The sequence below is a fragment of the Exserohilum turcica genome, assembly GCF_000359705.1.
Source record: "Exserohilum turcica Et28A unplaced genomic scaffold SETTUscaffold_17, whole genome shotgun sequence".
NCBI classification, from domain to species: domain Eukaryota; kingdom Fungi; phylum Ascomycota; class Dothideomycetes; order Pleosporales; family Pleosporaceae; genus Exserohilum; species Exserohilum turcicum.
In genome coordinates this window covers 644865-656585 of record NW_007359992.1, presented here as the reverse complement: position 1 = coordinate 656585, position 11721 = coordinate 644865, and the positions used below count along the sequence as shown (strand labels likewise).

The 11721-nt window shown below is 51.1% G+C and overlaps 2 protein-coding genes across 2 annotated transcripts; both read right to left on the bottom strand.

Moving 5' to 3' along the window:
* Window positions 1-4690: 4690 nt before the first annotated feature.
* On the bottom strand, window positions 4691-6936 carry SETTUDRAFT_168813 (uncharacterized protein). Its single transcript, XM_008026323.1, has 5 exons — window positions 6420-6936; window positions 6210-6365; window positions 5818-6160; window positions 5215-5767; window positions 4691-5162 (listed from the first exon to the last, which is right to left on the bottom strand). The coding sequence occupies exons 1-5, from the start codon at window positions 6621-6623 to the stop codon at window positions 4805-4807; spliced, it is 1614 nt and encodes a 537-aa protein (XP_008024514.1). The 5' UTR covers window positions 6624-6936; the 3' UTR covers window positions 4691-4804.
* A 1113-nt stretch (window positions 6937-8049) lies between these two features.
* On the bottom strand, window positions 8050-10274 carry SETTUDRAFT_160910 (uncharacterized protein; the record flags this gene model as incomplete). Its single annotated transcript, XM_008026322.1, has 3 exons — window positions 8050-8896; window positions 8944-10175; window positions 10206-10274. 3 exons carry the CDS (start codon window positions 10272-10274, stop codon window positions 8050-8052), a joined length of 2148 nt encoding a protein of 715 aa, XP_008024513.1.
* Window positions 10275-11721: the final 1447 nt, after the last annotated feature.

Below are 11721 nucleotides of genomic sequence, written 5' to 3'. Positions count from 1 at the left end.
GTAAAAAATTTTCTAGCGAGGGCTAGACGCTTGTCTAATCTCCTCTTAGCTAGCTAGTGATCGAATACAAAATGTCAGGGGCTCGACCCTAGAGGGTAGTCTTAAGCTTAGGAGCACGATTGAACAGGCCAAGGTAACAAGATTGTATTTGATAGAGAGCTAAGCTCTTGGCTACGTAGCTATCTATATACAATGCTGGTTGCTAGGGTAACAATCAGGCCGGGCAGGTGGAGTAAACGAGGTCGTAGACGAGTATGGGAGGCGAAGGGCGTTCAGCCTGTTACAACGTTAAGGAGTGAATCCTTCTTCTTACTTCTAATACAAGTATGCTTTTATAACACCACTATATCTTCTTTATAGATTGATTTTCTTTTCTTAAATTTACTTATAGTACAAATAAGATATATTACTAATTTAATTAATATATAACGTGTTTCACCAGTAAGCGGGCCACCCTAGTATGTGGGCCACTTCCCTATGATATCCCACATTTGCAACAACAACGCGTAATGTCTTAATAACGCAACGCGTTAAAAACTTATACTAAAGCAGATCTATTTCTTGCTATTACTAATCTTAATTCTAAACAAATTTAGAGTGAACGACGCGCTGCTGCCACCTATAGCGTCCCACAAACAACAATCTAGCGTCGACGAGCTGGACAGCGCCCTTGAAGCGATTAGGAGCCACTAGCAAGGCGCCTAACAAAACTAGAAGAGGAGGCTATTACTATGCGTGTAATAGTCGAGGCTGAGCGAGGACTACCCTGTGGGAAAGACGACGTGCGAGATATGGCCAACAGACTGCTCCGAGAGCGTGGCGGGAAGGAGGTGGGCAAGAACTGGGTTGATAGGTTTGTCCAGCGCAATCCTGAGCTGCGTACGCGCCGGAGCCGTCCATACGATCACCAGCGAGCTCTCTGCGAAGACCTAGCGCTTATTAAGGGCTGGTTTGAGCTAGTTTAGAATATGAAGGCAAAGTATGGTATCGTGGACGAAGATATCTATAACTTTGATAAGACTAGCTTTATTATAGGCAAGATTTTATTATAGTTAGTTATCATAGGCTTAGACAAACTAGGGAGAATAAAGAAGATCCAGCTAGGCAATCGTGAGTGGGTTACGCTAATACAAGGCGTTAGCGCAACAGGCACGCGTATCCCAGCGTTTCTTATCTTCGCTAGCAAGGTTCTGATCTCTACCTAGTTTACGGAGGATCTGCCACGCGACTAGGTGATCTAAGTTAGTCCTACCAGCTGGACGAACAACGATCTAGCGCTTGACTGGCTTCGTTACTTTAATTCCTATGCGCGGCCTGTGGGGACGCATAGGCTGCTTATTATTGACGGCCATGAGAGCCACTGCTCGGTGGATTTCCGAGATCTCTGCGAAGAGATGAAGATAATCCTCCTCTGTATGCCTCCCCACTCGTCGCACCTCTTACAGCCTCTTGATGTGGGCTGCTTCTCGCCGTTAAAGCGCGCGTATGGTGATGCTATCTCGGTCTTAGCACGCAATCGCATCTACTATATTAGCAAAGAAACCTTCCTACCAGCGTTTAAAAAGGCCTATTATAAGGCTATTACACCAGAAAATATCCGCAGAGGGTTCTGAGGTGCTGGACTTTCACCGCACGATTATAACGTTGTTTTATCACAGCTTAACGTCATGCTACGTACGCCAACTCCACCAGCGCAAGAGACTACTGCTTGGGAGCCGAAAACGCCGCGCAACGCGCGCGAAATGGAGGCGCAGGCTACGCTTATTCAAAACTGTATGCAAATCCAGCAAGGGTCTCCTACAAGTTCTCTTAAGGAGCAGATATAGCAGTTAAGTAAGGGAGCTTAGCAGATAGCTTATAATATAGTGTTAATGCAGGAGAAACTTAATCGCCTTAAAGCTACGATTACTAAAGTAACGAAGCGAAAAACTCGTAAGAGGCGCTACGTACAGGCAGAGGGGTCCTAGACAGTTAGCCAGATAGCTAATTAGATTGCTAAGGCAGAGGGTGGTAGCTATAATGATGGTGCAACGTCTGCGAAGAGGGTGCGTAGTGAACGGCGCTGCGGGCGTTGCAGCTAAATTGGACACAACTCTCGCACTTGTTAAGTAGAATTAGAGGATATAGAGGATAGCAATGCGTCTAAAGAATAATATCTTATTCTACTTAATAAAAAATATTGTAGTGGTGTTGCGCAATACTATTACAAAGATGTAATAGTTTGGGGAGGTGGCCCACATACTGGGGTGGCCCGCTTACTGGTGAAACACGTTATATTGTTTTGTTAATGAATATATCTATTATGAAGTGAATTAATATATAAATTATTATAGTAGATATGTATAACAAAAGCTATATCTAATTTTTAAGGTAATATTATTGTTAAGGTAATAGGCCTGTGGGGAGCACGGGCAGTTTCATTGAAATTCTGCTACAGCAGCTGTTGAGCCCGAGTATCTACTACGCTAAGGGAAACGCTAAACCTAAAGCAGCGTCTGAAACAGAGAAAAGAAACGGAGAACCGAACAGGCCCTTAATTGAGATAAAACGGAGAACGGAGAACGGAGGGCTGTTCGGAAAAAGGCTGTTCTCTTGATCACGTGATCTACCACGTAATACATAACTCACGAATTCTAACGTAGTATGATAGAACACAAATATTTTGAACGGAGTGGCGCCTTTGAAAGTACTACTCTTAGAAAATGTTGGACTCCGATAGGTTGTTAGACACGGAACAAGCAATAGAGAGTAGTTAGCTGCAGCTTGCAGTAGTGAATTCACGAGACGAATCCCTAGTCTCCTCTCCAGGTAGCCTGAAGGATTATATACCTATATCTGACTAAGATTATGATAAATAAGCTGGTTTAGGACGCAGGAACGTAATGTACTGGTGTTGAGCGCGCAACTGCGATGTCTTCTCAGTAGATAGAGTTGTAGCAGACTCACCAGAGTTCTCTTGGGCTGGAGCCTAAGATGATATCTTCTTCTCGTCGCATTACGTCCTATGCGGGACCCGAAACTCTGAAGAGATGTTAGTCAATTAATATGACTTAACAATCTATTCACAAAGACAGAGACGCACATCTTGGTAAGCACTAGGGCCACTGTTGTAACGTCGTTACAATCCTGCTAAGCACTAGACCCGACTCGGAACTAGATCGGAGTAACGACCTGCCGGCCCGAGTAGTCTTGCCTGCGCCGTTACAACTGTCACTCTGTGCACCGGCACAGCAGGCCCTGATATAGGCCCTTATTATATTACGTACGATGGATTGAGGCTTAAAGGATTGTACCCCTTACCAGGATGGATTTGTATAAAGTCGTGGTGCTATTTACGTTTTTTTCCCTCTCGGCTTTTGATATCATCATAGTCGTCCACCACATCACCACCTCGTGAACAACAAAGGCCCCTTATTTACTATATTGGACGGGACCACAATTACCAGTACGCATGCCTAACAACCATATTATCTAGAACCTCAGCACTTACCATCTATGAACGCAGTGCATCTTCTCCATTACCTCGTCGCTACCGTCGCTTTTACGGGCTACGCTCACGCAGCAACATATGTATACATATTCAGATTAATACAGACTATACCTGACGAGTACATACCCGCGCTATTGAAATGGGAAAGATCAGCATGCGAATCCCGTCCGCTTAACGGCGTTTGGCAACCAGCAATGTATCACTGCGCCGTTCCCCACCTGGTTACCGCTAGCCCTCCTCGCGCTTATGTTGTCGGAACTGGCCCGAACGCTGGAAATGTTCTGCAGCCGAAAGTTACTATGGATTGGGTAATGACCGTTGCTTGAAGATACGGTGACGCAGTAGGAGGAGGAGGAGGACGAGTACGAGTAGGGTTGGATAATATCAGTGTCAGTGCCAAAAACAAGTACTTGATATATCATCCCGAGTTGTTCTGATTACTTTCTTTTCTGTGGATTATCACAACAATGTTTTGCAGGGGGGGGGGGGTTTGTCGTCAAAATTCACATGTGAAGGTGCGTAGGTAAATTTGAAGTCTCATCTTCCCTTGTTTCTTCCCCATCTCGTTTCTTGATCCGATTTCCGCAAAGAAACAGAAGAATGGGTTTATGAGAAGAAGAAAGTTGATATCAGACACATTCATTTGGAAGGGGGAGGGGGGGAGAGCGCCTTTGCAAACTACTAGCACGTACACAGGTATAATAAGTAGGGCCCAAAGGCTGCAAAAGAATCAGCCAGTGTAAAATATCTACTTAGCGGAAAGAAAAAGCTCATGTCAGCGCGAATAAGCATCATCACCCTCATCATCATCAGAAAAAGAAAAAGAAAAGAAAATCACCACTACTGGAACCACACCATTGTATTACAAGCTTTTTAATCAACATGTCACGATACACAAACACCAAGTCTTCTCTTCCCTTTACCCCCTCTACCTCTATTCCTCTACGCCAATACAATGTTTAGATGACAAATTTATGCTTACTGATCACGACAACCAGCATCGCCATCGTGCTTATCCGTGTATGTACTGGCGGAAACTCTATTATTTGCAATGCAGCCCCGTGGCTGACCGTTAGTATCCGGCATGATTAAACAGGGCATGTATTGGAGCCGCTGGGGGAGGGGGTCGGTAAACCTGCAAGTGAGCCGAACACAAGACGCACGTAGTAAGTAATGTTTCTCAAAACACGGTACTCGTAGGCAACTCGTAGATTGTTATACATGCATACACAGTTATCTTTTATATGCCCCCCCGCCAAGAGAAAAAAACATATCGAGATGCAATGCTAGCCACACGACACCAAGCACCACCGTCTATTTAAACTGATCCTCGGTGACACCCTTGCCCATGGCCGCCGTGGAGCTAACACCTCCACTCACCATCTTGAGCAAATTATCGACATAGTTTGCGCCGCTCCACTTCTGGTGCGTGAGCACGTCAATCTTGTGCTCGGCTTCTGGTTCTTGGATGATTTCGCCGTACGCACGCATACCGTGCTTGGCGTAGGCCTTGGAAAAGGTATCGGCCATGAGGGCGCTCTGGTGCAGGCCCGCGAGCGTGATGAATTGCCAGCAGTAGCCCAGCTGCGCAAGGCGCTGGATGTAGGTTTCCTGCTCGTCGCGCGGCATGGTGGCTTTCCAGTTGAACGAGGGGGAGAGGTTATATGCGAGTCTGGTATCGTGTTAGTATGTGTGGTATGTCTGTAGCAAGATAAGAAACGTACTTTTGCTCGGGCCACACGGCATGCACGCCGTCAGCAAACTCCTTGGCTTGCGCGTAGTCTGGCAGCTTCGACTCCATCCAGATCATGTCGCAGTAGGGTGCGTACGCAACAGCACGGTTAATGGCACATTGGCAGCCGCCCTGGTACCGGTAGTATCCCTCTCGTGTGCGTGCCGCCTCCCAGTTGAAGTAGACGTCGACGCCCGTTAGGCCTTTGGCAATGGCACGCGCTTCAGAGTTGCTCTTGCCCTTGCTCTTCTCAAGAAACTCGGTGATCATCGTCTTCTTGTTCACGTGCACGCCCGCATTGATGGTGTCGGTAACGGCTTCGTGGAAAAGCTTGAGATTGGCCTCCTTGATCCAGGCATCTTCGATGGCTTGTAGTTCGGCGCCGCTCTTGCCTGCTTGCTCGGCGGCATACATGAGCTCGCTCAGTGGCTGGAGTGCGGGGTTGGTGCACCCAAGGATGTAGTGGTGGTCGCGGGGGTCAATGGTCGAAGTAATCAGCGTAGCGGCTTCGGAGTCTGTACGGGCAACAGCAAGGAGGTCGGTGCCTATTGATTGTCGTTAGCTTGAATTGACGTTTCGTTCAAGATGTCCTTACCCATAATGTCTGCTTGGGCTCGGATAGCAACCAAGCGGTTGATGTGCTCGCTGATGGGAACCAGCACCTTTCCAGCCATGTGTCCGCACTTCTTGGTTCCTGGCGCCTGGTCCTCAATGTGTATGCCAGCTGCGCCCTTTTCAATAAAGAGCTTGGTGAGCTTCATGATGGCCGTAAGACCGCCATGTCCAGTATCCGCGTCGGCGATGATGGGCCGCAGGTAGTCGACATTTGCGACTTTGGCACGCTCGGCTTTTGGCGTGGTAAGGCGTTCTTCGCGCTGCTTTCGGTCGTGGAAGAGTTGTGCCATGAACAAATGGCCGACCTTGTTTGGCACGGTCGTCTAAACAACATCAGCTTGATATTCAACTAGAAACTTTGTGGATGCTCACATAAGGGTAGTCTGCTAGATCTGGGCCTGGCTCATCCGTCGATGAAGCCGTCGACGAAGCTTGCCATCCAGAAACATAGACAGTATCTAGGTACTTTGCCATTTGCGTGACCATGACCGGGTCCAGGCAACCATATGTAAAGCTGACATCCTTGTTCTACGCATTGTCAGAACGTATTATCCAAAGATGGCGAAAATCCGTCGCGTTTACCTTGAATCGGCCCTCGACGATTTCCCACAGCTTCTTGGATTGGGCATTGCTGGGGTATGTAATCTTCAAATTGCCTCTCTTGGACACAATGTCCTCAGCGGTGAACGGCCTCCTGGTGTACCTCCACCTCGAGTCGGTCCACCACTGCTTGACCTCCTGGACCTCCTTCTGGAACTGAGCGTCCTCGGCGTCGATGTTGGCCATGATGTAGTTTTTGGTATGACGTGAGACGTAAGGTTGAACAACAACAACAACAACAACAATGACGACAACGAGAACAAGAACAAGAACAAGACGTTGTTCAAGACCAAGTAGGTGTTATTTCGTGTATGGTATGCAAGTGCAAAAGACCCCGAGTTGCAAGCAAGCAAGCCAAAGGGAGAGAGACGGAGGAAAAAAAAAGCAAGAGACCAAGTTTCCAATTGCTCAGGGAGGGAGACGGAGAGATATTATGACAATCAAATGACAATGGTCTCAGACACTGGAACAGCCTGTAGCCTCGGTTCAAACGGCGCACACCATCAGGGCTTGGGGGGGCAGCCAAGCATATTATAAGTACCGTGAACCATCAGCAGGAGCCATGCATCCAATGCATGCACATGGGGGGCGGAAGAGAGAGAGAGAGCTATCAAACTAGCACTAGTAAGCAAGCAAGCTCGCTCTCTCTCTCTCTCTCTCTCTCTCTCTGCTACCCACTAACACAGGCCACCAGGAAAAAGCTCGGGAAGGCCCGGTTGAGCGCGCCATTGGCCCGACGGGGCAAGCTATCCTCGGAACTTGGGGAGGGCAGAAAACAGCTCAAGGCGTACACTAGCGTGGGCAAGTCACGTTTTGGCTCGAAACAGCAGTGCTTGAGACTTTTTGTCCTCGGCCCAAGGGGCGGATCGCGTCCCGTCTGGGGTGAGAGTACAGTAAGAGCGTGACCGGGGCGTAGATCGGGGGTGGGGGAGGGGGGTTGAGCCAAGGGCCAGCGGAAGCTGTGACGAGGATGACGTTGGCCAATGTGCTTGGGGAGTGTTATGCCATGTCTTTGTGTGGTCATAGCTAGCTAATGCTAACACCACTACCACCACCACCACCACCACCACCACTTCCCCTCCTTCATTGTCCATCGACGTGTAGCTGGTGCATGGTTGCTCGTAGTTTGCGTGCACCTGCGCTGGCGTGACACGCGACCACCCACCCAATGCAATCTTCACATGTCGAGAGAGGGGGGTTGGTTCTTTGTTGTCGTCAGAGAGTCCCGCCGTGCCGTGTGTCTGGCTGTGCATGTGAAGAACACGAGCCCGAAAACCTGGGGTCGCGTGTTCGTTAGCGTGGCGCGCTGCTCCTTTACCTCGGCTGATCTTGGCCGCAACAAGCCATACCAGAACCGTCGTCGATCTACAGCGCCGCCTTTCACGAGCACACACACGGATATGCCTGCGCTGCTGCCCGGAAATCTGTCGGATAATACCGCTTCGTGAGGGGGGCAGGAGGCTCGGCAAACGTAAGCCATCCCAAACAGCCACGGGGAATCCGGCCCAGTCTTCGCCAATCACATGGGGCGGCCGTCACGAATAACGGGCTGGATACAACCAAGAACAGGCTGGACTGTATTCATTCGTGAAAGCTGAAAACGCATAGGTCCCTAGCCGTAGCCCTTGAGCAGGCCGTATGCATGGAGCGCGGATATTGACGCAACGCTCGTTGCCAGCCGCCACCAGTCCAAGCCATCCATATCCCGCACACCAGGGCACGCAGACCAGTCCTTGCTCACCAAGCCCGACATGCATTTGGCTGACTCAGCTCCTGCCCACGAGACACTCCAGTGTTTCATCTGCACCACAGCCCAGTAGCACAGCAACACCCGTACACCCACATCTACCAGCCCAACAATCTCTGGAAACCCAAAGCAAAAGCGCTGCGCTAGCAAGAGCTTCGTAACGGTTCTTCGGTACGGCCCAGCATGCTTCTGGCCCATGGAGCTCCTCACGAACCCATCTAATTCGGAATAAGGCCTGGAGCGGATGTCGTCTACATGGGCCTCTGAGCTTTGTGGTGTCACCGAATACGCCTGCTCACATGGTGGGCATCTCAGCTTCTTTAACAATGCCCATCGCAGCTCATCAAGGTAGCTTCTCTTTGCAAGCATCTTGTCTTCGTCTTCAATGCAAATGGACGATCGCTCCGAGAGCAACAGCGGAAGGAGTTTGGGACGGCATATCCACAAGGTCCTGTTCCGCTCGTCGGTAAAGATGCATTCGCGGTCGATGGCTTCCGAGGTATATGTGTAATGGATAAGCCTTGAGTAAAAGGCCGGGGTGAGCACACGAATCTCCATGTTCTGTTGGGGCCTGTCGGGCTCGGGGGCGCGTGTCGTGAAGATGATCTCGGGCTGTTCGTCGGGAATCGAGCATTGGAAGGTAATGCGGAACGAATATTCGGTCTGGTTTACCAGCTCACGCAGATAGTCCTGAAAGACCAGTTGGAGTGCACTGTTCACGTTAGTATTTGTTGTTTTGCAACGCACATGCAGACCTACATCTCATCAGACGTGGGCAGGCGGCCAATGCTCGACGTAAGCACCTCGGGCCTGAACCAAACATGAAGCTTTCTCTTGAAGAACAGCTTGCCCGCCTCCCGCAGGATACGGGGAAACGTGACCAGGCCAACCCACCACCAGCTCAGGACGAACCGCGCTGTTCCAACCAAGCCCAGCTGGTCTGGATCCAACGACGTGCCGGTGGAGAAGAGGCGGGCTACGAGCTTTCCGTAGTCTTTGGACGACTTGAGGGTAATGGTGTTGTCAATTCTGGGGTCACCATGGCCAACCGTCGGGAAGGGATCCTGGGCTTTGAGCGCGTACGAGCCCTTTCTGGAATTGAAGGGCGAAACGTGAAAGTCCTTCATCCAGACGTCGGAGAAGTTGGACTTGGCCCCATTCGCCTCGGACTCTGATCCGTCGTCGGCCAATGACCGGTGCGAGTCTGGCGTGCGAGGCGGGCTCGAGGGGCTCGAGCCGTCGAGCAGGTACATGCGCCTTTCGCCAAACGTGTTGTTGACCTCGAGTATCATGCGGGTGAGTTGGTGATGGCGGTCGTAGATGTACCAGAAGGAGACGGGGTTGAAGGCATAGCCGAAGAAGCGTGGTGCCGTTACCAGGTAGGCGTACTCCCACTCTGCGTCGGCAACATGCTGAGCCCTCAGGTACTTTTGCAGCTTGTAGTAGAAGCCAAAGGCGCCATGGCCCCGCTCGAGGTAGTCTTCAGCTCTTACCCGCAGCCACCATGGCCCCAAGGTCTGGTCCTCTCCACTGGGCAGATTAATCTCGCCGTGCTTGATGCCGCTCGGGACGATGGGGTATCCACACTGGAGGTACGAGTAGGCAAACGCGTGCCGCTTCGGAAAGATTCGAGCATGCGTTGTCTGGCAGGGGAAGATGCGTGGCTTGGGGACCTGGATGTCCGATGTCCAGACGGTGCCCGCAGGCAGACGTGCGGCAGCAGCATCCCCGGCCTTGAAGACGCGCGGCAGCCAGAGCGACAGCAGAGCAGCAAACAGGGTGGCAATAGCGAAGGCACTATAGGGCGCGTGTAGCAGGTCGACAGTGGGCTTTTGCCAGAGGCGGGCTGCCAGTTCGAGCAGCTGGAGGCGTGTCCGCCATGCGGCCAGCAAAGCTAATATGGCGCAGTCGGTCTTGAGCTGGCGATCATGATGGTACAGTCTCAGAGTATACAACGAGATCCAGATCGTAAGCAGAGGCCACCCTCGCCACTCGTCGGGAACAATAAGCGACAGCAGCACCAGCGGCGCGCATGCGACAAGGAAGCCGTCCAGGGCGAAAAGGCCGCCAATGGGCCTCGCAATGGACATGAAGGAGGGGGGTTTCGTTAGTAATCCAGAGGCATTCGAGGAAGCATCAAAGGGAAAAAGGCTTGTGGTTCGATAAATGCAGAATGTCAGATCAAAGGCACCGCTGGCGCTATACCCTTTTGGTGAAGTGTATATGCAGGGACAAGACTCATCGGCCAAATCTCCTCATCGGGCCCAGGGAGCAATGGCGACGCCAGAATGAAGGAAGCCAGCAGTATATACTGTGGCTGTATGGCGACAGGCACAGCACAAAGCCTCGTGTGCGTGTGCCCGTGGCATTTGCCACTACCATGGCCCGCCGCGTAGTGCACAGAGGCGTCGAGGTAGTATGGCTTCTGGGCCACGGCGGCGCATCTGCCGGTCCGCTGCAACATCGGCGGCGGCGAGTGACGTTGCGTCATCGGAGTTAAGGGCCAGCCCGCCTTGCTTAGTCTTGCATCGCCACGCTTCCTGAGTGTGAGCACCGCAAGCCTCGTGTCGTCCGTGTCTCTCCTCCTCGCACTCGTCCTCTTTTGCCCCTGCATCTCCATATTCCGACCAGCGGAAGAAGCAACTTCTGTCCACGTTTCACAGCGTTGCCAAGCGCTGGATCCCCCGCCTCTTGGGGTGACATCGCAAGGGCGAGAAACGAAAGGAATAGACAAGGCAGTCCGCTAGCTCTACTCTACCTGCGCCTCGCCCTACTGGCTGACTCGAGTGCGCTTGCAGTGCGGCAAACTCTGATCAGTAAACATGATTTGGAAGCGTGTAGACGGGGGAGGGCAAGAAATCCCATTAGCGCCCCGATGCAACATCGACGAAGAAACTAGGCGTGGGCAATTAGCATTCTTTTCACATGCGATTCATGGAATAGGGCCTCCTCGTCTCTGCCCAAGCAGACTAGCAGTCAGCGTTTGTTTTGGGACCATTGGCCCGGGATTACCGGAGACGCTGTAGTTGCAAAAAGTAAAGGGCCTTGTGCTGAAGAAAAGCAGTACCAGCCACCTCATTTGCTCTTGTGGAGGCGACAGTGATGATCGCAGTCTTGGGCCGGGAAAAAGCATCTTCTTTTTACACCGGAAAGACCAAAAGCAATGCGTCTGTTGCGGCTCTGCAGGTCGCGTAGTGCTAGTCTCTGCCACACACTACCCTCCAACTAGTAAGCCCAATGCGCGAGACTGTCACCAGTCAGCCTGTGTGCCTTGGCAGTGACCATCTTTGCTCGATAAAAGCATTTTCCATCCTACATTATTAATGTCATTAGCAAAACTGTAAATGCCATCCTAGCCACGCATGACAGGAGTAGTGGTAGTGCCGAGACCCTGTTTTCCAGAAGACGCCACTAGTCTCCATTCTTATATCTTACCGGACCTGACTATGTGGGGAGCTAGGGCCTTGGGTACTCTTCACGATTCTCATTGTGGCAGGAGTACTGCATCACGTGTAGAAAGCGTAGGAATCCAGTGGC